The sequence below is a fragment of the Anolis carolinensis genome, chromosome 1 (assembly GCF_035594765.1).
Source record: "Anolis carolinensis isolate JA03-04 chromosome 1, rAnoCar3.1.pri, whole genome shotgun sequence".
Taxonomy (NCBI): domain Eukaryota; kingdom Metazoa; phylum Chordata; class Lepidosauria; order Squamata; family Dactyloidae; genus Anolis; species Anolis carolinensis.
This window is the reverse complement of record NC_085841.1, coordinates 219,397,701-219,421,911: the sequence shown is the minus strand read 5'-3', so window position 1 is coordinate 219,421,911 and position 24,211 is coordinate 219,397,701. Positions and strand designations below refer to the sequence as shown.

The 24,211-nt window shown below is 38.8% G+C and overlaps 1 protein-coding gene across 4 annotated transcripts in view; it reads left to right on the top strand.

The window, feature by feature from the left end:
• The window catches only part of tanc1 (tetratricopeptide repeat, ankyrin repeat and coiled-coil containing 1), a 178,108-nt gene that overhangs the window by 90,282 nt on the left and 63,615 nt on the right, over positions 1 to 24,211 (top strand). For 3 of the 4 annotated variants that reach the window (XM_062970504.1, XM_062970443.1, XM_062970477.1), the window contains 2 exons: positions 2,291 to 2,491; positions 19,712 to 19,816. In XM_062970504.1, coding sequence (XP_062826574.1) covers positions 2,291 to 2,491; positions 19,712 to 19,816 — 306 coding nt within the window. Of the gene's footprint in view, positions 1 to 2,290; positions 2,492 to 19,341; positions 19,546 to 19,711; positions 19,817 to 24,211 lie in introns of those variants that run through there. The other variant, XM_062970532.1, reaches the window with a different exon arrangement.

The following is a 24,211-nucleotide window of genomic DNA, read 5'->3' as shown; positions in this document are numbered from 1 at the left end:
AATTGTAAATTTGGAAGGAACCTGAAGGATCACTTCGTTCAAATATTTGCCACTGCGGGACTCCACAGCTAAAGCATCCCTAACAGAGGACTATCCATTTCCTGTTTTAAAATATCCAAGGAGAAATGTACTATCTTCTGTTCTACTATTGAATAGCTCTCATCACTAGGACCTTCCTAATATTTAGTCTCTTCTTTCTTGGAAGCAGATATTTGATCATCCTTTTTTGTGATGGCATTACAATAGTTGTAGTTGTTACCCTCCTTGCACAATACATACCTTTTCATATTGTAGCTGAGTGTACCTCCCATGCTTGCAGACACTCAAGAAGCATTTTGGGAAAAAGTTCTTACATGGGAGCCCTCAGAAGCAAAGCCATAGATTGGAGACTACCCAGTCAGTAGCTCAGTATCAAAACAACTGATATCCAACAAATGAGTAATGGAATGGTGAGGCTGAAAAGGGAGGAGGGAGAAAGAGGCAAGTTGACATAAAAAGTGTAGATTGGTGCATTTTGGAGATACTCTGTTTCCTGCTTCACACATGGAAGCTATTATACCCAGCTCTCGGAGAAAGAGGTGGGATTTACCAACAGACATCAGTGACAAAATCCAAGAATTTAATGTAGCCAGAATTGGGCAAAATTATGTCTGTTCCATCAACCCCAATGGAGTACCGAATCCAGTTATTATCCCATCCCAAAAAAGAGTAATGAATAAGTTTGTAGATACTCCTTCTCTAATCCTATTAATATCATTGAATGCTATTAGAGAGATATAGTATGATAATTGTGTCTGCGAACTGTATGCAAACTGGGGGAAATAGCAAACCCTATTGAAACAAAGGATATCTGGGCCAAGAATACCACAGAATTGTGATTGTGGATCTAGAAAATACCTAGAGGACATATTTTATTGGATGTGGATGAATGAAACAGCATATTCTGATCCCACAGATACCTGTTTCTTACTGCATATTGTTTCAAATGGAGTGGAAAAGAAGTGGAATAGTGACCACTTTGACTTGTTTCTATTAAACTTATTTCATAACTAGCTGTGCCCGGCCACGCGTTGCTGTGGCGTTGTCTGGTGGTGGTGGTGAGAAATTGTTGAGGTAGTGGTGGTATTGAATGTCTGTTGTATGGTTGTCTTTATGTTTAGTATGCACACTGAAGTGGATTATATGGCAGTGTGGAGTCAAGATAATCCAGTTCAAAGCAGATAATATAAGATTCTAAATAGGTTATATAGCTGTGTGGAAGGGCCTTGAGTCTACACTGCCATATAATCCAGTTAAAATCTGATAATCTGTGGAAGAGGCCTAAGTGAGGCCTAACTGTGCCTGTCCCCTGGGCTGAGTAGGTTGCTAGGAGACCAAGTGGGCGGAGCTTAGCCTTCTAACTGGCAGCAATTGGATAAAAACAATTATTCCTTCTCCCTGTAATTAGGACTTTATTTTTCTTTTCTTTTTGTTGTATCAACCTAGAGCCGTGAATGATGGGTTGTGTTGTCAAATTTCAAGGTTGGGGGTCCTGTAGTTTTGTTGTTTTGTCCGCTGCCCTGATGCCATCACTCTTTTATATATATAGATTATGAAGAGTCTAAGGCCCAATCCTATGCATACTTTTTAGAATAAAAATAAGCGATTATTTAGATGTTTCTAGGATAGCAGTCACAAGATGGAAATGATGAATTCTCTTTGTGGATAGAATTCCCTTAATATCAGTTCTGGCTTTTGTATTTTCTCATGTGGACTGGATCTGTTGTAGAAGCATCTCTATAGTGGGTTTAGGAAGCAAGTGTGCAATGCCACTCTTGTGAGTAGGAAGGGACAACATAAAACAGTCAGTTTTTATTTTGTTTTTGAACCATATTCCATTTCTCAGCAGGAAGTTTGGATTGACAACTCACTACTTTCCTTTTCAAATCTATTTCTGACATAAACCAGTCAGTCAACTGTCAGATATTAATACAAGCAAAGACTGAAGAGTATTAAAATTGACATAGCAATGTGATTTTGGCAACGAAGACTACAAAGCAGTAATCTTGAGAGTTGTTCTTCAATTGGAAACAAAGGTTATTCTGTTTCATCCATTGTGTCTCTTCATTTTGGCAGTAAACATCTGTGTCAGTAAAATGAGACTTTGTTCTCACAGGAAGACTCAATGTAAGGGATTTGGTTCTTGTAACACTAAAGTTTTATATAGCTTTAGTCAATCTGCCTGAATTATGTAGTAGATGCTTCTGTTCCTTTGGTATGTCAGTAATCCCCTCCTCCCACCCTCTTACAGGTGATTCATGTTCAGAAAGTGCTCTACAGATAATTACCGTGTCGGGCCACAGTCCAGACTTTCCTGGTGGTGTACAACCTGTTCCTGAAGATGTCTACAGAATGAATTTGGCCAAAGGAGTTTCCATGTCTTTGCCATCATCACCTTTACTGCCTCGCCATGCCTATTTGATGCAGTCAAGAGCAAGCAAAAAATCTCCAGGTAACATCAAGAATGTTTCTTTCAAATCTTGCTGTGAAATTATATTTGGTTAACAAAGTCACTTCCAAGTAGTGTTTCCAAATCTGCACATTTCCCTCTAAATTCCAGATGTTATCATTTTACTTTGGTTGTTATCCTTACATTTGCACTTCTAGTAACATTATAGGAATTATTTTAGGTTTCAACATATAGCATACAGATGGATAGCCCCCACTGTCAGAAATATTGCCTGGTCCCCATCTTTCCTGGGCAATGGAGGGGAGACCAGGAGGTGGTTGGCACTGGGGGGGAGGCTGGGGATGGGGCTGTTGGCATGAGGGAAAAGGGTTTTATACTTGGATGTGTGGGGCTCTCCGGAGAGCCCGCACATATGTGTATAACTGCAAGGCCCTCCTCATGGCAGGAGGGAGCAGCAGCCCGCTACACCCTCTTACTGAGAGGATTTCACAAACAGCTACCCAAGGCCTGCCACATCTTCCTGCCAAAAGGAGAGCTTGACATGTGGCTGCCCAGGGCTCTCTAGAGAGCCCTGTGCAGGTGTGTGTGACTGCAGGACCCTCCTCTCACTAGGAGGGCATGGCGGCTCACCATGCCATCCTGCTGGGAGGAAGATTTCACATGGCTGCCCAGGGCTCTCCGTACAGCCTTGATCAGCCATATGTGACTGCCTCAGCCCCCTTCTTGGCAGGAAGACGCAGCGACAAGCCATGTCGTCCTGCCACGATAAGGGTTTTACACATGGCTGCGCAGGGCTCTTAGGAGGTCCCAGCGCAGCTGCGTGTGACTTCCCCAGCCCTACTCTCAGCTTGAGGATGCGGGAGCCTGCCACGTGTCCGGGCTGAGAGGACAGTTACACGTCTCTGTCTCGGCCCTCCGCTAAGCCTGGATATTACAGCCTCCTCTCAAAACTCGGATGATGTACAAATCATACATTCTGAAAATATTTTCTCTCTAAATTTCGCTTAGATTAATTTCCTAAGCTTGATATAATATGACATGGAAAGGGGGGAAATGCTGTTGTAAGTTGTATTAACCCCTCCTGAAAGCTTTCCTTGTAGCAACAAGTGAATGTAATTGTGCCTAGATAAGGTCTAGTCAGTCACTGGCTTCCCTTTCAGTGGTTGACTGAATTCATTCCAGCACACTAAAATCATTACATGAAACCTGGGGCATGAGCATTTTATGAAGTCGATGAAGTTCTTGTTATCTGTAAAGTGAGAATACAGTGTTGGCATTTTGATATCTGAATTTTATTTGTCAGTACAAGAAAATAGCTACTGTTTTGCAAAAGTTAGAGGGAAGCATTCAGAGAAAAGGCAGCGGGTGATTTTTTCCCAAAGTTTCATGTATTTTCTTCTGGAATTCAAATATTTACCCCTTACTGTGAGCTTCAGCTTTGACTGATTTCATGCTAAAATGAATATGATCATCTGATCTTTTAATTTCAAAATGCTCTTTTTTCTTGCTGAATTCAATACAGTATATCATAAAATGCCAGACAGCAGTTTATTTTTATTGACCTTATGTATGCTGCTTGTACTTCACATAGCATTTCAGATATCTTTTTTCATTTTGGTAGATGGTTTTTCAGCTACTGCTAACATTTTCATTTCCAAGTTCTATTACTGTTTCTAAAACAATTGCAATTTCTGTGGATAGATGCAGCAGTTTGGCCTTACTTGATTCTTGAACATAATTTCAAGCATGCTTCCAACACCTTGAGTTTACCAGGAAGTCTGCAGTGTCTGAACCTCTCCACATTTTTAGTCAAAGGCATCAGGAAGTTTTTAACACAGGGTTCCTCAAACTTTTAAAGCAGAGGACCAATTTATGGTCCTGCAGACTGTTGGGTGGCCAGACTTTAGTTTGAAAAAAAAAATGAACAAAATCCTATGCACACTACACGCATCTTCCTCCTATAGGTTTAGTGTTTTAAACTGACATTACTGCTTAACTTCTAATTTATTATTGGCCCTTGCATTCTGTCCACCAGCCCTGTTCTGACATTCTCTTGCACAATTCCCTTCCCCCCGAATTTCAGTACCCATTACTGCTCTGACTATTGGCTGTTGATGATGCTGTTTTTATGTTATTGTTTGGTTTTAATTTTTGTTGGATCGGGCTTGTCCGCATGTAAGCTGCCCCAAGTCCCATTGGGGAGATGGAGGCGGGATATAAAAATAAAGTTGTTGTTATTATTATTATTATTGTTATTGTAAGATAAAATACTTAAAGTGAAGAACAATTTTAACCAACATAAACTTACCAGTATTTCAATGGGAAGTGTGGGCCTGGTTTTGATGATAAGATAGTCAAGTTAATTAGGATTGTTGTTGTTGTGTACTATAAAGTAATTTCAGAGTTACAGCTACCCTAAATCTAGAGTTTAGGGCGGGTGCCAGGTAAATAACTTTTGAGGTCTTAGTTTGGGACCCCTGGTTTAACAGGATAGACTAATTTTTATATCGTTCAGGTGCAATTTATTTAAGTAGCCCACTAATGCAAGCCCTGTATCATGAATATGGTACCTTTTGTTTTTTGAATGCCAAATGGTAAAAGGACTGAAGACTCATCTACACTCACCAGTTATCCCAAAGAGAAGATGAATTCGCTCTATGGAAGTTAAATGATGCACAGAGCTGATTCATGTTAACCAAAGTTGCGGGTTCTTCCCAATTGTCCAGAGCAAATTGCAACTTTGGGCCCATGTAAGCAATTGGGCCAGTTCTGAGGTAGAACCTACCACCATTATTTCAATGGCAATCCATATTCACTGGGTTCGGAGGTCCAAGCAGATGAGATGGCACTCACCCTCCCCCTCACATTTTTGTTGTGGCTTTTAGTGGGCGTCACATTCTGGCACTCCAGCTGATATTACTCCAGTCCGCAAGTGTTGAACACTAACCATGTCACCTTTGCTGGGTGCTGCAAGAATAAGGAGAGGGATGGTAAGGGTGGCTCTCTAGTGCTTGGAATTGGGTTTGCTCAGGACTCCTTCTGCAGTGCCCATGGGAATATTAGTCAAATCCATTTTGGGGCTCATCTGGTAGTGTTTGTCTCTCTGGATTGGCCCCAGAATAAATTGTCCTTTTAGAACTGATCTTCGAAGTTAAAGGCGCTAATCAGATGGAGCAGTTCCGTGTCTATTGTGTAGATTTTAATGCAGGGAAGGAGTCTTCATATTTGCTCTATTTTTCACTATCAGATACACATTGAGATCAAAATTTTGAATTTAATTTAAGAGCCATGACTTTCCAATGTGTGCATCTGCAATCAAGTTTATGTGTGTATGCATTAAAAAGAGACCAACTTTTAAAGTAAAACAAATATTGGTGTAAAAACACTTCGAATCATTAAAAGGCGATTTGAAGAAGGCATCGGTAATATAAAACAGATTTGACATTTGCTCCTGCTTGGCTTCTTCCTTTTTCTGAGTAGGTAAACAAACCAGGAAGAGAAAGCTTCGCATGAAATCAAGATCTGGAATGATAATTGGATGCACAAGTAAGCCTAAATGTGTAAGCTAACAGCAAGCCCTAGTGTAAATATGATCTATGGTCCTAGCTTGCCTAGCAGCATTTAATCCTGAGTTTGAACCTCAAAAAGAACCTGGTTTATTTACCTGTTTGTGAAAAAGGAAACTTAAAGAAGCTGAGCTCACTGCCATGAAATGTCCACAATGTAGTTTGTTAAATATGCCAGGAATTGTAGATTATCACTACATGTAAATTCAGCCCATAAGTTTGGAAGTAGCCCCCTCCTCTAACAATTTAGTCATACCTAAGCACATTGCTTTTTAAATTATTTTCATACTGCATATGTTTTATGATGGCTGGCTCCAAACTTTTAAACAGTAGCTTCAGGCTTTTGCTGTTGTTTTAGTTCATGCTGTGTGATTGACATTACATTAATTGATTCTGTTTCCTAATGTTTCGTGCAAAATTATAAAGGTGTGTAAAAACATTTGTTCTAACTTGGGTGGTTTGAAAATTCTTCATTTTTGTGAAAAAATGCTTGAATGACTCCACAAGGGAAGGGGAGAAAGTACATATTTCTAAATACAGACATTGGTGAGACAAAATGATAAGAAAGAGGACCTGAGGAAGGAGGAGGAAAATCTGTCTTCCTCACACAGTTAATGCAACATTAACAAGTTATTTAATTTGGTTCAGAGAGTGGCGACATTATGTACTGCCTTGAAGCCCACCTTGAGGGAAAAGTGGAATATACATCCAATACATAAATATGCCTGTGTCAGGTCTGTCTAAAGGATATTTTGTTATTCATTTGGCATGTTTACATATATAATAATCCCATGGTCAAAACTGAACCTTTCTTTTGGTAATTTCCTTCTGCTAAAACTGTGTATAGTTGTTCTGGGCCTGATTTTGATAGGAAGAACTGTTTGCTGACCTAGAAGGTGTTCACTCTTTCTCTCATCCCTAAGTGTTGTGATGAGATAATTTTCACTTTTATTTGAATGTTGTTCAGTGCTAAAATGAAATGAGACAAGAGGGATCTAGCAAAAATTATAACCAATTATAATAAGTGGTTCTAGCTATAAGAATACTTCCTCCAAAATATGGTTTTGAGTAAAAAAATCATTTTGAGCAATTTGCAACTGTTCACATAAAGTTAATTTTATTAGAATTGCCTGTTAAAACACTTCAACAGTTGAAATCCTTCCATTTTGTTGTATTTTATCTGGCAAAATCATTGGACTTGCATTATTAAGCATCATTCTGAAATACTTAACATGTATGCACTGCTTTCCGATCCTTGTATTTTAATGATTCATTTCTATGTTTTGAAAAATTAATATTAAAGATGATAAAACATGCATACCTTCTTTTCTATTTCACTGTCTTCAAAATAGATTACAATCCATAATGAAAAATCGGATAAAGTCAACATAGATTAGCACAATTTAAAACACAGCGTAGAAACATAACCCCCCCCCCCCGGCTGCCCTCCCACTAATGACCTAATATGGCATAGGTTCCAAGGTATGCTATTGTAAGTCACTTGTCTTGATTATTTCAGAGAGTGAAAATCCTTTCCTTTGTGGTTTAATGGCCAATTGACCCACCTTTCTTTTAACTGCATCCTCCTTTCTAACATGGCCATATACTGATGGGGTGGGGGTGAAGAATTATCCAACGATGTGCCTCTTAGCTGGACATAGAGCAACCACATCATTATTCAGCTGTCTAATTTTGGATTCTGACCCTGTCTTCTTCGGAATTAGCTATACCTCCCAAATTGGTGCCGTATGCAAATTTGATAACCCTGCCTTCAGTTTCACCATCCAAGTTATTGACAAAGGTATCTAATAGCACTGGGCCCGGGACAGACTCATAGTGACACTCCACTGATCACTTCTCAGGATGAGGAGGAGAAATTGGTCAACCAAATACAAATCCACCAAACAATAGCATTGTCTAGCCATGTTTTATGAGCTTGTTTGCAACTATCATAGGGAATTTTGTAAAAGGTCTTACTGAAATTGAGATATTTACATCCATAGTTTTTCCTTCATCTACCAAGGAAGGGAAGGAAACAGAATTGGTCTGGTATGACATGTTTTTGAGAAATTCATGTTGGCTTTTAGTGATCACGTCATTTCTAAGTGCTTACAGTCTGTCTGTTTAATGATCTACCCTAGAATCTTTCCTGATACTGTTGTCGGGTTTCTCTTTTGTGTGCCCTTAAGTTGTTTTCAACTTATGACAACTCTGTCATGGGGTTTTTTCTTCACAAGGATTTTTTAGAATGGGTTTGCGGTGGCCTTTCTTTGAGGTTGAGTGTGTGGAACGTGTCCACTGGAGTTCATGGGGGAATGGGGATTTGAACCCTGACCTCCAGTCGTCCAATTCTCAAACCACTACACCATGCAGGCTGACTGGGTGATAAATGCTTGGGTCCTCTTTTCCTCTTCTCTTTGCATTTCCTCGGTCTGCTGAGACTTCTGTTCTCCCAGAAAATGTCCTTGAGAAAACATATAACTGAGTTTAATACAGAAAACCTAAAAAAGTGACTTTGGCATCGAGTTTCCCCTACTTCTACAGCTATAAAATATTTACAAGGAAGTTGTGCAATTTCGAGCAATAGAATTATTTTCCATTTTGATATTTTTATTTCACCCTCTCTTGTTTTATTAATCTAATCTTGATTCAAAACGGTTGTCCATTATTTTTCTCATTTAATGTATCTAATTATAGCCTTGCTTGCAGTAAAGAAGCCAAAAACTATTGCCTTTTTAAAAGGATGTGGTTTGTGCTTTACACGGAGGTGCATTTTGGAGCTGCTCTCAGCTTAAACAGACCTTGTTGTTGCTTGTTTTTATGTCCAAATAAGTATAGAAGTAGCACCCTCTGCTGGAATTTTGTACTTAAAGCTTTCAAAAAAATTTAGATATATAAATTCATGACGTCTTTTTTTCTATTTTTCCTCATACACGTATAAAGTGACCACAGAGTTGTTTTGCTGTCCTCTGCTTACATCAGGATTTGAAACTATAAAGAGGTCATGTGAGGAGAAAAGGATAAACAGTAGCATGATTGGGGCATAAGGTTATTTACTGCATGAACTCTGCTTGTGTCTGATGTGTGTTAACACTGAAAATGTGTTAAGTGTGACCACTAAATCACACACATTTAATGCAGATTAACTGTCTTGTACTTATAGAATGTATGCTTTTGACTGAAGTGGAGAATACAATTTGCATTCATAAATGTAGGAATTAAAGGGCTATGGGAGTTGTCAACCAAGGAGTGGGTGGGTTCTGCCATTATGAAGGTAAATACCCCATTGCTTATACTGTTGATACCTGTTGAACGAGTAGCCTGACATTTGGTGACCATGATGAACTTGAAAAGGTTTAAGTTGTTACAAAGTAAAAAATATTGGCACAGGAAAAAGAGATTAAAGTGAACATGTTTGCCTCAATATTGAAGAGGTGTATCATATATTCATACAAGTGTTGCTGAAAATGAATGCACTATTGATAGACTGTCATCATGCCTTTCAAGGAAGGCACCTCATTATTGGTTCGCTGAAATGGAGCAGCAGTTCAAAACATACCCTCTAGCATTTCACAGGTGAATGTCAGGATGTGAATGGCCAAGCAGCATTGAAGTGTGATCAAGATGGCAAGCCAGGAAAAACTCACAAGCTAGGAGAGGTTGCAGGAGCTGACTTCTGCTCGAGCCTTTTGGGAAGGGAAAGATACTGATGCCAACTTTGCTGAATTAATTGAGTACAAACGACTAGGGACTTTGAACTCAGTTGGCAGCCATTGAAGTAGCCAAAGACAAAGATAGAAGGTGGGAGAAGGAGAGAGAAACCAGAACATTTTAAAAGCAGATGAAAATATGGATACATCAGAGGATTAACCGAGACTTTTCCTGCCAAATTGGAGCCTGTGTAAAAATGATTTAAAAATTTCTCTCACATGAAAGCATTATCAGCAAAGTTATTTTCTGTATGCTCACTTTCTTTCTGAAGCTAGAATGCTGAAAATGTTTTTCAAAGTGGTTTCATGATTCAGGAGTGAATATGCATAAATACGTTTAATGGCCATTTCTGGAATTGGCCATTTTTGCTGCCCTGGAGACTAGAACGCGGAACAATGGTTTCAAACTTCAGGAAAGGAGATTCTACCTGAACATTAGGAAGAATTTCTTCACTGTGAGAGATGTTCAGCAGTGGAATTTTCTGCTCTGGAGTGTGGTGGAGGCTCCTTCTTTGGAGGCTTTTAAGCAGAGGCTGTATGGCCATCTGTTGGGTGTGCTTTGAATGTGATTTCCTGCTTCTTGGCAGGGGGTTGGACTGGATGGCCCACAAAGTCTCTTCCAAGTATGATTTTATGATTCTATGAATGTGACCATTTCTGGAATAAGTCAAACCATGGATTTGAGTCCTAGCACAGTGGTGGTTCAGTTCTTTTGGGCTCACATGGAAAAGCGCCACTAGTGCTTTTGAGGAAATGTGGTTTTGTGATTCAGCTGTGATACACACTGAATGATTCCAGAAAAGAAGGCAGTTGAAATAACATGACTGGAGCCTCTTTTTGCAGTTTATATTAAAAGGCTATAGATTGCAAATTGAGGGTATGATGGCATAGGCATGCACAATCTGTGGCATCTTGCAACATTATGAATCCTTGCAACAGCGTTATGGATCAAAGGTACACATCTGTTAAAGCATTCGCTTTAACTTCCAATTTTTTGATGTTGTGGAACTTCAGCCAAAGAAGTAGCCTTTACTTAGATTTGAAAACAGAAAGATTTTCATTTAAAAAATCCCTCCAACACTGAATTTTAATACCAGGTGTGAAATGTAGTCTTATGTATGGGGTCTTTGACCTCAGTTGACACACACTCTTTCAGCTGTGGAAACAGTTTCTTCCTAAAGGTTTTCTTGCTGTAAAGTAGCCAGAAGTTGCTGAACTGAGGGCTTATCTGTTACTTATCCCAAAATAACACTCCTTGATTTGTGTTCATCCTTCAACTTGTTTATACAATCAGAAAGTAGCTCCCAAGGTTGAAATAATGTATGAGTTCCGAAAGGAATGCAACAATTATTCATTTACCTTGCTTGATTGTATTGAAGAGACTGAACACCTGAGATAGAAGTTGTATGCCAGGGAATTGTTGTGTTCAAAAACCTGCTGTCTGTTCCTTCTGTTCTCTGTGTCTTTGACGCATCCTTAGCACTGAATGCAATTTTTATGACAGAATGGAAGCCAAACTCTTTTCCTTCCTTTAGTTGGCACACAGTAATAAGAATGGCAGTAGAAGCCTGCTTTTGTCACTCCAGGTTCTCAGATATTCCACAGTCTTGTTTTTCTTTGTAGTCCCTATGACATATATGGGGCATTCTGTGCGTGGATGGAAATTTCAGACATTTCTAGAGCTGCATTTTGGCAGTAGCCCTGCCCCTCATTTATAGCTGTGTACTGTGCTTTCATGCCCTGTCTCAGGTGGTGGTCGTGGCGGCAGCAGTGGTGCTGATGTTGGTTCCTCTTCTTCTTCTTTATCTGCCCCAATGAATGGAGTGTTAGAAAGCTCATCTATGTTATCATTTTAGTGATCCACATCCATTGCCATCCACTCATATTCTTCCTCTAAACTTTCCTGCTTTCAACTTTTGAGGCTTATGGCTCAAAGGGACTAACAAGAAATAAAGAATATGTTGACTACTTATAACTGTGGTTCTTTGAATGATCACTTGTGTACTCCTACCCTCCTTTCATGCATGTTCCTTATCACACTTACACAGACTGAGGACTGAGATGATGGGGGATGAAATTACAGCACATAAGTGCTCACTGAAGGGTAAGTTTACTGTCAAAATCCAAATGTAGAACTTTCCAAGATCTTGGTCTAGGTACAAAGTGACCCCAATTGTTTTGAGTCCACAGATGGCCGCTCAAAGAACTACAGTTACCAGAAGACACCTCATAACTTTTGAGGATGCCTGTTACAGATGTGGGCAAAAGTCAGGAGAGAAAGTCTCTGGAACATGGCCATACAGCCCAAAAGACTCAAAGCAATACCAGGAGACAATCTGTTCTTTTTTTTTCTTCCATTCTGGTACCTTTACTGAAGGATCTCCCAGAATTCCTGCAGCATCAAATCTTGTCTCCTCTGTGGTGTTGGACCACCACTTCTACCTAAATCTCTCTCAATCCTTTTTGTTGGTTTGAAATGCAGTGCTAGACATTCACCTATTGCTGGCTCATTGACAGTTATGGCCACTCCGTTCCTATACCCCAGTTCTGAAGCTGAACAAACAAACTTGACTCTTGCTGAGACCTGACAATACTTCAAGCATCTTATTCTAAAGATCCGCAAGTTATTCTTTGAGTATGAATAGCCTCTTATGATTTAATTTCTTTTTTATAGAATGTTGACTATAACACAGTAATTTTAAAGGAAAAATGTCACAGTCAACTCACTGGTGCAAATTTCTCAGATCCAATATTGAATGGTAGCATTGTGAACGCTGACAGCATTCCTGCAGTGTTTGACTGAATTAATAAATGAGTGTCACTCCTGGGATTTGATGAGAGAGAAAAATGCTTTGAAATACTTTACACTGCAAAGCATTGTCAAGTATTGTTCCAGAAGCAAAGTTTAGAGTAGGAATACCAGATGTATTATTCCTGTAGTATTGTGGGAAAAACAAGGTCAAATGTAGTATTTGACTCTCCTTTTTTGGATCTCAGAATTATCTTTATTGTTGATGTGTCCCTTCAACAGGTTTCTGACTTAGGTTTGCCTTAGGGTCACCATAGAATAGGAAGACTTATTTAGGGAGGCTCCTTTTGCCTTCCTCTGTACCTGAGAGATTGTGCCTTGCTAAAAGAAATGGATATAAGTCTACAAATACACAGACAAAAAAATGAAAGAGTCAGGAAGCTTGTTCAGGTGTTACGAAGCTTTTGAAGACCACAAAACTCCAAATACAAATTTGGAAGGCTTTAATTGATCAGATGTCAATTCTGATAAATAAATAATGAGTAATACTACTATTTTCATAGATGTGTTACCTACTTTTCATGGGGTGCGATATAAATTAATTAAACCAATATGGCTGAGTCTATTTGTGAGCATTATTCAGAAACTAGTCTTAAGTTCAGTGGATGAGATAGACAATACTAGTCATTCTCCATGTACCGTAGTTAGTGGTGGCAATGATATTCATTTTCATGTTTTAACATTTCATTGTATGGTTAAGTTTGTTACTTATTCTCTTTAATTTGTTTTCTGTGAATCTCATCAGTTTTTATATGGCAGTGCATACATGATCACATAAACACTAGGTCCAGATTGTAAAACTTGTTTATTCTTCCTGTTGTGTGTCTTCAAGTTGTTTCCAACTTCTGGTACCTAAGGCAATTTTTTTATTTTTTTTGAAAAACGTTGTGGTTTAGGAGAAAGGGAACTATTGCCACACCAGCCTATTTTACCACCTTCAAAAAATCCAGCAAGTTTACCCCTCTCCTCCAGTTGATTCATGCAGGCAAATATGTCAAGTTTTTTATTGTTTGTTTTATTGTCTGCGACAAAAAGTGAAATAAGATGTATTGAGGCCTTGTAAAACTGCCTTGTGTGAGTAGGGCCATGCATCTAGCAATATGGATGACAAGTTATGATGGAGCCATTCAGTGCCATTCCTGCCCCATACCACATTTCAACACTGATCATATTCTGTTGTCACATTCCCAGTCAGATTGTAGTTTTTGGAAGATTAAGAACAAACTCTGCATTAATATTTCCTCCTCACAAGCCTCAAGAGAAAACTTCTTGACATTTTCAAACTGGTTTGTCTTGACATCGAAACAGGCAAACTGTGATTCAACTACCGTCTCCAAACTAGGATTATGGGACGTGGTATGATGTTCTGTTTGAAGTCATAGCAGATTCTAGTCTTCTGAAACATGGAGGGAAATAGTCCCATTTTATTAAATGAGTAACATACACATGATGTAAAATATCAAGACAATGGGATTCATGAAGATGGATAGATAGTTCAACTGCTTTATAGAACTTTAAAAATGGCAGCACACATGTACCTGCCACAACTAGTGTCATTCTACATTTTTTAAAATTATTAATCCATATTATAAAGAGATAAGAAATAATAATAACTATCACATTAGTTAGCAATTGGTATAATGAAAATGTGGATGTGGCATTTCATAAGAACTTTATTGGCTTCCAAGCTGACCTAGTGAGAATAAAAATAATTCTATTTTACACCTTAGGGGTGACATTTTAGTTCTAGCCGGGAAAATTGCTAAAATAAAACCACTGTGCACTTAAAATGTTTAATAACCCAGAGACGAGAATGTAGGAACACAGTGTTCAGTATAATATGAATCCAGAGTACAGAAGGATTATGGATTATTTAATTTTAAAATCCTCTTTGGTTAATTCCACCCTGTCTTTTATGTTTTGGTGTGTGAGGGTGTACGTGTCTGAGGGCTGAAGTATGAATATTAAGTACTTCTAATAGAACTCTAAAATAGTAGAAGCAAAAGGAAAGGTGAAGCTTATCTAGTCCAGTCTGGAAGCATAGTTAAGCATGGCAAGGAAGAGAGAAAGCAACATTAAAACATAATATATTATTTAAAAAGTAACTGTATTGCTGCCTGCCTTTTTCTCAAATTAGTTGTCAGTGCTTTAGAGAAATAATAATAATAATAATAATAATAATAATAATAATAATAATAATTATTATTATTATTATTATTATTATTATTATTATTATGTCATTTCTATTCTGCTTTTCTCCCATGTTGGGATTCAAAGCGGCGTACAAAGTTTAAAAACACAAATACATATACAGTAGAGTCTCACTTATCCAAACCTCGCTTATCCAAGTTTCTGGATTATCCAAGCCATTTTTGTAGTCAATGTTTTCAATATATCGTGATATTTTGGTGCTAAATTCGTAAATACAGTAATTACAACATAACAGTACTGCATATTGAACTGCTTTTTCTGTCAAATTTGTTGTAAAACGTGATGCTTTGGTGCTTAATTTGTAAAATCATAACCTAATTTGATGTTTAATAGGCTTTTCCTTAATCCTTCCTTATTATCCAAGATATTTGCTTATCCAAGCTTCTGCCAGCCCGTTTAGCTTGGATAAGTGAGACTCTACTGTACATCAATACATAAAATACATAATGAACTAAAACTTCATAAACTAATTTTAAAAATCAAGCAATTTAAACACCCCAAGTACAACAAATTAATAACTTACAACACATGCCATTAAAATTTTCCCTAGCTTGTGGCCACTGAGATTATTTATAAAAATGTGTTATACAAACTCCTAAGACACTCCAAGGCCATGCCACAGTTGCCAGGACCAATAAGCATTCAGAACTATGACCAGCAGCTATCTGGTAGTGCCTATTATCATTCATCTGGGAAGGCCTGACTCCACAGAAAGGTTTTACTTTGAGATCGAAAAGCCAGTAAGGAGGAGGCCAATCGTGCCTCTCTTGGAAGGGAGTGCCAGAGCCGCGGAGCCACCACCAAAAAAGGCCCTCTCTCGTTCCCACCAACCGCGCTTTCGACAGTGGTAGGACCGAGAGAAGGGCCTCTTCTGATGATCACAGGGCTTGAGTGGGTTGGTAGGAGGAGATGCGGTCCCTCAAGTAGGCTGGGCCCAAACCATTTAGGACTTTATAGGCTAAAGCCAGCACCTTGAATTGCAGAACAAATAATGGATAACTACCTAGTAGAGTATATTCACCCTCCAGAAACTATTGGATCCTGGTGACACCAGTAGATTTTAATGATAGAGTCCTATCCATGGTTTTATAAACTTCTAGAATAACAAAATGAATAAACAATATACCCCATATTTACTCAAGTATAAGGCACCATTGATTGTAATGCGCACCTCAATTTTGAAGGTGCATATTACAAAGAAAAGATGTGTTGTCTAATATAGTGCATGGCTTCCCCTTGCCTGTTGGCCATTCTCCTGGTTGTTTTGCAATGACCATCAAACAAGGGAAAGCCGTGGCCCTCCAGCAGGTTGAGATTGTTGAACGGACCAATCTCACCCTGACAAATGGGCGCCTTTCCAGCCTAGCCCTCATTCACAAGGCCTTCAAAACTGAGGAAGGGGTTAATGAGATTATTCATTCATGAGACTATTTGGGAAGTCATGCTCCTGTGTCAGACTGAGGTTGGTGGATTCACCAGTCTTAGTTTGATGGAGGGCCACAGATGGGTTTGCATGCATGATTCTAATGCGCCATCAAATCTAATGCATACTTCACTTTTGGCTATGTAATTTAGCCAAAACAGGTGAGCTTTAGATTAGAGTAAATATGATCATTTCTGAATGTCCTTCTTTTCTTTTTGGTAGAACTGGCTTGCTCTTCTAGTCTTCTGGACAGATGGAGCATTGCATTAGGTAAACACAAGGTTCATCCTATCAGAGTTCATTTGAGACCCACTTTTATACTTTTCTAACTACTCCTAATTGCACAGGGTCATCTGGCAGAATTGACTTTGACCTTTTATGATTTTCCCTATTTAGGATTGGGATAAACCCTCTGTCTTTAGAAAGACTAACCCATACATCAAGTGCTTTTGTGACTATTGGTTTCCATATGTGGATACTCCACAATTTGTGCAATATGAGACTGTTGGGAGAATTTTTGGAGATGCCAGTTTGAACACTTGTGCAATTAACTCATGTCCTTGTGATTTAAAACATTTTGGAATAGGTTGGCCTGTTAGTTCACATTAAATGCTACCTTGAGAGGTTGGTAAGTCCAATCATATTTTCATCCTGTAGCATCCTCCCAAAAACAGGATGGAATATGAGGATTTCCTCATAATCAGTCGAAGTATTGCAAGTTTGTTCACTTCCCAAAAGAGTCACTAAAGAGGACTCGTAGTTTAGATGCGTAACCAGACTAAAACAGATTCTACAAAACCATTGTTGTTTGAGAAATGAGTGACTTCCATTTCATTTAAACTGTAAAACTCTAGCTTGGAACCAGTTACTTGAAGGATTATTTACTTTTTTAAACATTCTCATCTGCTGATCAACAATATGTCATTTCTTTAATAAGGATGTACTCCAAGTCTTCCAAACTCCAGCAACTAAAATGTTTATAGCTTGCATTTACTGGAAAGTGAGATGTCTCAATTATTTACAGAATAGTCTTCATCTTTCCAGTCCTTCCTTTGGGAGCCCCTTGGCCAGAGACCAAGCCCTAGAGTGCATTATTTGTTAAGAGTATCTTTTGGTAAAACATCCAATTTAATACAAACATGGGCTGTTTGGGAACAGAGCTGAGGGATATGCCATTGTTTGGAGGGACAAGAGTCCCACCCATCTCATTTTGTCTATTACTGCATCTGTGTGAAAAAGATTTTGCTTTAATTAAAGTCTTTCTACCTCTTGTTTTTAGTATAAAATGATATCACTATCAGGTCCTTTAAGTTTGTTTACTTTAAGGAAGCCACATTTTGCATCTCTTAGAGGTGAGACTCCCTTTCCAGTGGAATCACTAGGATCTTTGGTCATGTCAGTTTGTGTGGTGCTTTATGCTTCTTTACGCAAGAATGAATTCAGTTTTACAAACATATTGTATTGTAAGCCTAAGAGTCATCCACATCACAATTGGAGTTGAGCCTTCACCTGTAGATTCACTTTGGAAATGTGCTGACAACAACAACAACAACAACAACAACAACAACAACAACAACAACAACAACAACACTATTTATATCCTGCCCTATCTCCCTAAGGGAAACTGAGATCTGTTGGTGCAAAATGTTGTGGAATTTTCCTTGTTTAATGTGTGTTAAACCAGGCATTCAAGCAACAAATGCAGCAATAATAATAATGATTTATGTGACTGATTATGAATGGACCCTATACTATTGTTTAGACTTGTGCAATTTTTAAATTATTTTTTAATAATTGATGTTTTATTTATCTCTTTAATTGTATTGGTTTTTTTAATACAGTAACTGTTTGTTTTCAGCATCTAATGACTGCCCGTTGTGAAGCCACCCTAAGCGCCCCCCCCCCCCCCCGGTGTGTGTGTGTGTGTGTGTGAGAGAGAGAGAGAAGGATGGGATGCATATTTTTGAAATAAATACATAAATTTTGTAGAGCAATATGGTTCTTAGGTTTATTCATGGAGTTACCCAGAATGTTGAAGAGGTGATGGCTGTTCATGTTAGTTTAATTCTTATTTTTGAAAGGATTGTTTGGTTATTTTGTCTTCTTGGTTACTTGGTACAGTAGAGTCTCACTTATCCAACACTCACTTATCCAATGTTCTGGATTAGTTTACTTGGAGAAATGTCTTAATTATAGACAGTCCCCAAATTATGAACAAGATAGGTTCTGCAGGTTTGTTCTTAATTTGTATGTGAGTTAGAACAGGTACATTTTAAGTGTCACTCTAGCCGTGTGTATGTGTGTGTGTGTTTAATAGTATAGGGAAGGGTTAGCACTTCTGTGGTGTTTGTTTTGCTGTCTGTGCCCCTGTTCACTTTCTGTCCCTGTGAGTATTGGATTTTGAAAAATCTGGCTTGTTGTGGAAACAATTATTGGTGAGAAAGCTTCAGTGGAGACACCTTTTCCCCATGATAACTCTTTCAGGAGTGAATTTCACTTCCTAGAGGTAAATTTCTCTCACTTCTTGTTGTCTCACACCAGTTCATAACTATGAGTCATTTGTAAGTTGGATGTTTGTAATTCAGGGACTGCCTTATTTTGAGCCTCTCTTTCTATCTCTCTCTAAAGAACCCTTAGATGGCAGTATGGTTCTCATTGTGATGCTATTTTAGTGATCAGAAATCCTGTTTTGCATACATTGTTTCCTGCATTTGTTGCATTTGGTAAAGTACACTCGTGTTAATAATTTAAATACTAGAATATTAAAGTAATCCATTATTTTTCTTGTATTCAGTGCACACTTGTGATGAACTTTTACCCCATCTTGCCAACACTGGGAAAAGAGATGCCTGTAATACACTGAGTATGCTTTGCTTTCAGTTTAGCTATCACTTGCCAACATTGATGCGTCTCTTTTTCTCCTTCTGAAAATATTAAGAGCTGGCTGCTGGACAGATCTTTCTCCTTTCCTTCTTTTTCCCAGCCCCCCCCCCCCCAAGTATTGTCATCATTGTGCGTCATTTGCTTCAACAGGAATAAGGTACTCAGTAATATAAAGCTGCTGGACTGGAGTATTTAGAGTGTTAATGTTGCAAGCTGTCCGCTTTGTAATCCTTGCCTCCTGGCTTCAAAGATTAAACTAGTAAACAGGGTTATCTTCAAACTGAGGAGGAAAACAGAGACCAGTTGCAAAGCTGTGTGAGTTTTGACCATGTCAGAGTCACCCTCTCTACGGAGGCTGGAGGCTGCTGCTTCGGGAACACTGCAGCAAGGAAGCTGCTTTTGTTCCACAACAGAGTTTACATTCCAAAAAGTGAGCCTGACTAGAGCTTGCTGTTGCTGCTTTTTCCCCTTGACAACAGACTCCAAGAGTGGAAGTACGGGAGAGTTCACTGTCTTTACTGTTGTGTGGGTAGTGTGCATACTGTCGGCATCACGTTTCTTTGCTTTTTAAGAGTTTGTTCTGGTTGTCTCTGCCTGTTCTGAAATGTGTGTTCTGTCTGGAAAAATACTAGGCTGGATACTAAGATATCCCCATTTCAGGTCCCATCAGGAAGCCCAAGTATGTGGAAAGTCCTCGGATACCAGGAGATGCAGTTGGTGCTGCAATGAGGAAAGCGTTGGAACCGTCCGAACTCAACCAGAATGGTAAGCACGTGTTTTTTTGATAATTATGTTTTGACTTAATGAGTGGGCCTGGATTTGAGGTTTTTATAAAAACAGTAGGAATTGTCCTCTTATCGCCAAATGGTTTTTCAGATCTTGTGATTGATTATTATTGGTGGGGTCTAGAAAACTGCTGAAATCCTGGAATGATGGAAAAATGAAATATGAGAGCTGCAGGTCATTTTACCATGAGAGGCATGATTGGGTTTAGTTTTTGAAACTGCTGTTGCTTTTTTTGAGTGAGAGTGTTCTGCTTATTCCACGTTAAACTGATGTGTCTTGCCACTGCAGTGAAAAGCTTTCCAAATCTGACAGCAATAACAATAGATGGCTGTGTTGGCAAGGCTGCTAACAGCCCGACCTTGGAGTTAATTGGTATTCCTGAAAAGTTCCAAGTTCATTAAATTTGACTACGACATAACAAACTGCACTTTCAATGAATGTCAATGCAAAATGACAATTAAGACGCCTTGTTAAGTATTTGTGCAATAATGAGGATTTCATATTCATAGTGATATTGTAGATTTAAAACCTCAATGGTATCAAAAAGCCCAAAAACAACCTATAACATCAAGTAAAATTGTGTATTTTTCCTTGCATTTTGAATTTAAGAGCCAGGTTCTTTACATCCCGATGGAGAGACAAACAGTTAGATAGTCTTTGTGGGAATTGAAAACTCTTCTCTGGCATATTTTCTCCCTTTTTGAATATATCTCGATTGGCAAGGGGGGTATGCCTTGTTTGGATCTCATCACAGGAGAAAACCATGGTATACATTTCATCAATATATAAATAAACTAAAAATAATATTCATTCCAAATTGTGTGTCTGTGTTCAGTCCCATTTTTCTTTATTCTAGAGCTTAAACATCAGGGCTAGAAAAGGCTTTTACATTCCAAAGCACTCATTTTAAGTGCTGTCTGCTTACCCTTAGTTTCATGCTGAAAACACTTCTCATGTATCATCTTGAGGGTTTTTGCTCTGTCTCATTTTTCACTCTGTTATTTTGATCTGTCATACAAACATTGGCTATTCTGGGTTGACAACCAGATGCGACTTTTTGTTGTTGTTGCTGCTGTTGGTTAGGATGCAAAGACCTCTTCCACAAAGGGAGAGTTTTAGTTACAAGTTTAGAGATGCTTTATTCTCCTGTCTGTCACCTCTCATGACCCCAGTGATTAGTAACTGTACAGAGATCTGGGTGTTTTGAGCCAGAGAGGTTACTAAAGAGCATCATTTAAGCCCCGGGGAACTGATCACTCTTTACTAGTTTGGGTAGGCTTAAGCCTCCATCTACTCACTCCCATATGGCAGTAAATTTTGCTGCCACTTGGCTCCTAGCCTGCACACTATGTACAGTTTAATGAGGAAAACAACAAGAGCAGAAATAGCCAAAGAGAGAAAGACCTCTCTGATTGAAAGAAGCAGACCACCAATGATGAAAAAGTAGCAGCTCCTAGTGTGGAGGCTATATAAAACCTCGGCCATGCAGATTTATTCTGGTTATTATGCATCAATAATTGGCATTGTTGCCTGAAGAGTAGTGTAGTAATCCTAATTTTTGATGAAGGTTCTTTGTGGATGGATTCAAGGAAACATGTGAAGGGGAAGGACTGATATCTTTGGCACGGCAGATTGTTGTTGTGCTGGTGTGATGGCATGTCAAAAGATCTCATCTCATTGCCTCATAACATGTGTCATGTTTCAAAATATTTATAAAAGCAGGTCTACACAAGTCTTCTTTAGGTGTTCATCCCCTCACCAGCCCCAAACTCCAGCTGTCCAAACTTATCCCTGCTATACTAACATAGGCCTGGTTTTCAACCATAATGACGAAAGGCCATACGTGATACAAATGTTCTCCCAAATATGTACACAGTGTCAGACTTGGTAGCAGGTATAACCCTTCTCTCTGTTACACCCCCCATCCTCCTGGTGTTATATTTGCATGTGTGCAATTTCTAAAAAGAGCCTAAAGAACCCTCTTAATAAACAGGAATGGATCTCAAGACATCCATGCTCTCATTTTTTCCCCTCACTTCCCTAGGAATTTGACACAGCCAAAAATGAAGGGTTCATCTCCACTGCAGAAGGAATGCAGTTTGACACTTCTCTCAATGCCATGGCTCAAAGCGATGGAATCATGAGAGTTGCAATTTTACAATATCTTTAACTTTCTCTGCAAAAGAGTGTTGTTGCTTCTCCAGACTACAAATCTCAGGATCCCATAGCATTGAGCCATGACAGTTAAAGTAGTGTCAAATTACATTAATTCTATAGTGTAGATACACCTTTAGAGACTATCTACACTGTAGAATCATAGAAGCTTGACATCACTTTAATTGCAATGGCTTTATCCTATGGAATCCTGGAATCTGTAATTCTTGTAGCTCAAAAGGTATCTGAAAGAGATGGAAATATCTTACAAAACTACAAATCTCAGAATTCTATACCGTTGAGTTAATGTATAATTCTATACTGTTGAGTTACTTCTGCTGTGTGGATACAGCCAAAGGAAGATTCCTGGTGCTTCTGGTTAAGAAAAGAGTTCTCATTCCCTGCTTGCCTTTGGAAGGCACAGGTAATGGCTGGTTTCTAGGAGCTCCCTTGCTTAGTTACATGTTCTTCTCTGTTGATCAAGGCATGTGCTTAGTGGGGTTCATAACATCTGTTTCTGTAGACTAAATCTGGTTAGTTTAGAGTCAATTGGAAGCCTCAGATAAGAGGGTGCTGCTTTTAAATGTGAGATTTTATTTGGCTTATTTGATTGTTTAAGTGATGTGACAAAGATCTCCAGGGAATAAGACATAAAATGAGTGAAGGGAGATTTTCGTTGAATGATTTCTTTTCTTCTTCTTTTGAATGGCATTCTTTTTTAAATTATTTCTTATTTATTAGTCAATGGTGTGTGCATTTTTTAAAACATCAGGTATTTTGCTCTCTTTCTCTTTAAAAGTATCCTTCAGTTGTTTGTGTTTGCTATTAAAACAGCATATTGGCCTCTGCAACGTTTTGACAGAATTCTCAAATGGTCAATGAAAGAAAACAGTATAATTGTTTTGTCTTTACCTCAAAAGTAGGATGTCTTTTTCATGTTCATGTTGCATTAGTTACAGAAATCAGGAAAGTAACTTTTTGAAGCCTTGTATGTACTTCAAGAATCCCCCCATTCAATATAGTTACTAGCCATTCTGGCTATGGATGCTGGAAGCTATAGTTCAAGAGAATAACTCTTCTGAAATGGGCTCAGTCTCCAGAAAAAATGAAATGCAGAATACAGAATGGGGGAATCCTGGCTCGACAGCAGTATGTGTAAAAAAGATCTTGGAGTCCTCATGGAAAACAAGTTAAACATGAGCCAACAATGTGATGCAGCTGCAAAAAAAGCCAATGGGATTTTGGCCTGCATAAATAGGAATGTAGTGCCTAGATCCAGGGAAGTCATATTACCTCTCTATTCCGTCTAGCCATGTATAAATATGTGAGAGGAAGTCATAGGGAGGAAGGAGCAGGCTTGTTTTCTACTGCCATGGAGACCAGGACGCGGAACAATGGCTTCAAACTACAGGAAAGGAGATTCCACCTGAACATCAGGAAGAACTTCCTCACTGTGAGAGCTCTCTGCCCCATAGTGTAGTGGAGGCTCCTGTGGAGGCTTTTAAGCAGAGGCTGGATGGCCATCTGTTGGGCGTGCTTTGAATGTGATGTTCCTGCTTCTTGGCAGAATGGAGTTGGACTGGATAGCCCACGAGGCCTTTCCAACTCTATGATTCTATGATTCTGTGATTCTAATATAGACAAGCTGAAATGTGTCCAGAGAAAGGTGGCCAAAATGGTCTAAGATCTGAAGCCCAAACCCTATGAGGAAAAGCTTATGGAGCTAAATATATTTAGCTTGGAGGAAAAAAAAACAGAGGGGACATGATAACCATGTTTAAATATGTGAAAAGATGTAACATTGAGGAGGGGGCAAGCTGGTGTTCTGCTGCCCCAGAGTCTTAAGACACAGAGCAACAGAATCAAACTTCAGGAAAAGAGATCCCATATCAATCATTAGGAAGAACTTTCTGACTGTAAGAGCTGTTTGGCAATGGAGTACAGTGTTCCCTCACTACTTCACAGTTCACATTTTGCGGATTTGCTGTTTCGCGGTTTTTCAATAAACTCTAAAAGACTATTATAAATCATAAAAAATTACAATTTACAGCCTAACGAAGGGAGGAAGGAGAAGCCCAAAGGAGAGAAAAGGAGCCCAAGCGGCAATGGGAGGAGAAGGAGGCAATTTATTCACACATGATTGGTTGATAAAGACTTAAAATAGTGTATAACTACTAAAATAATGTATAAATACTAAAATAAATATAGCATCCCTACTTC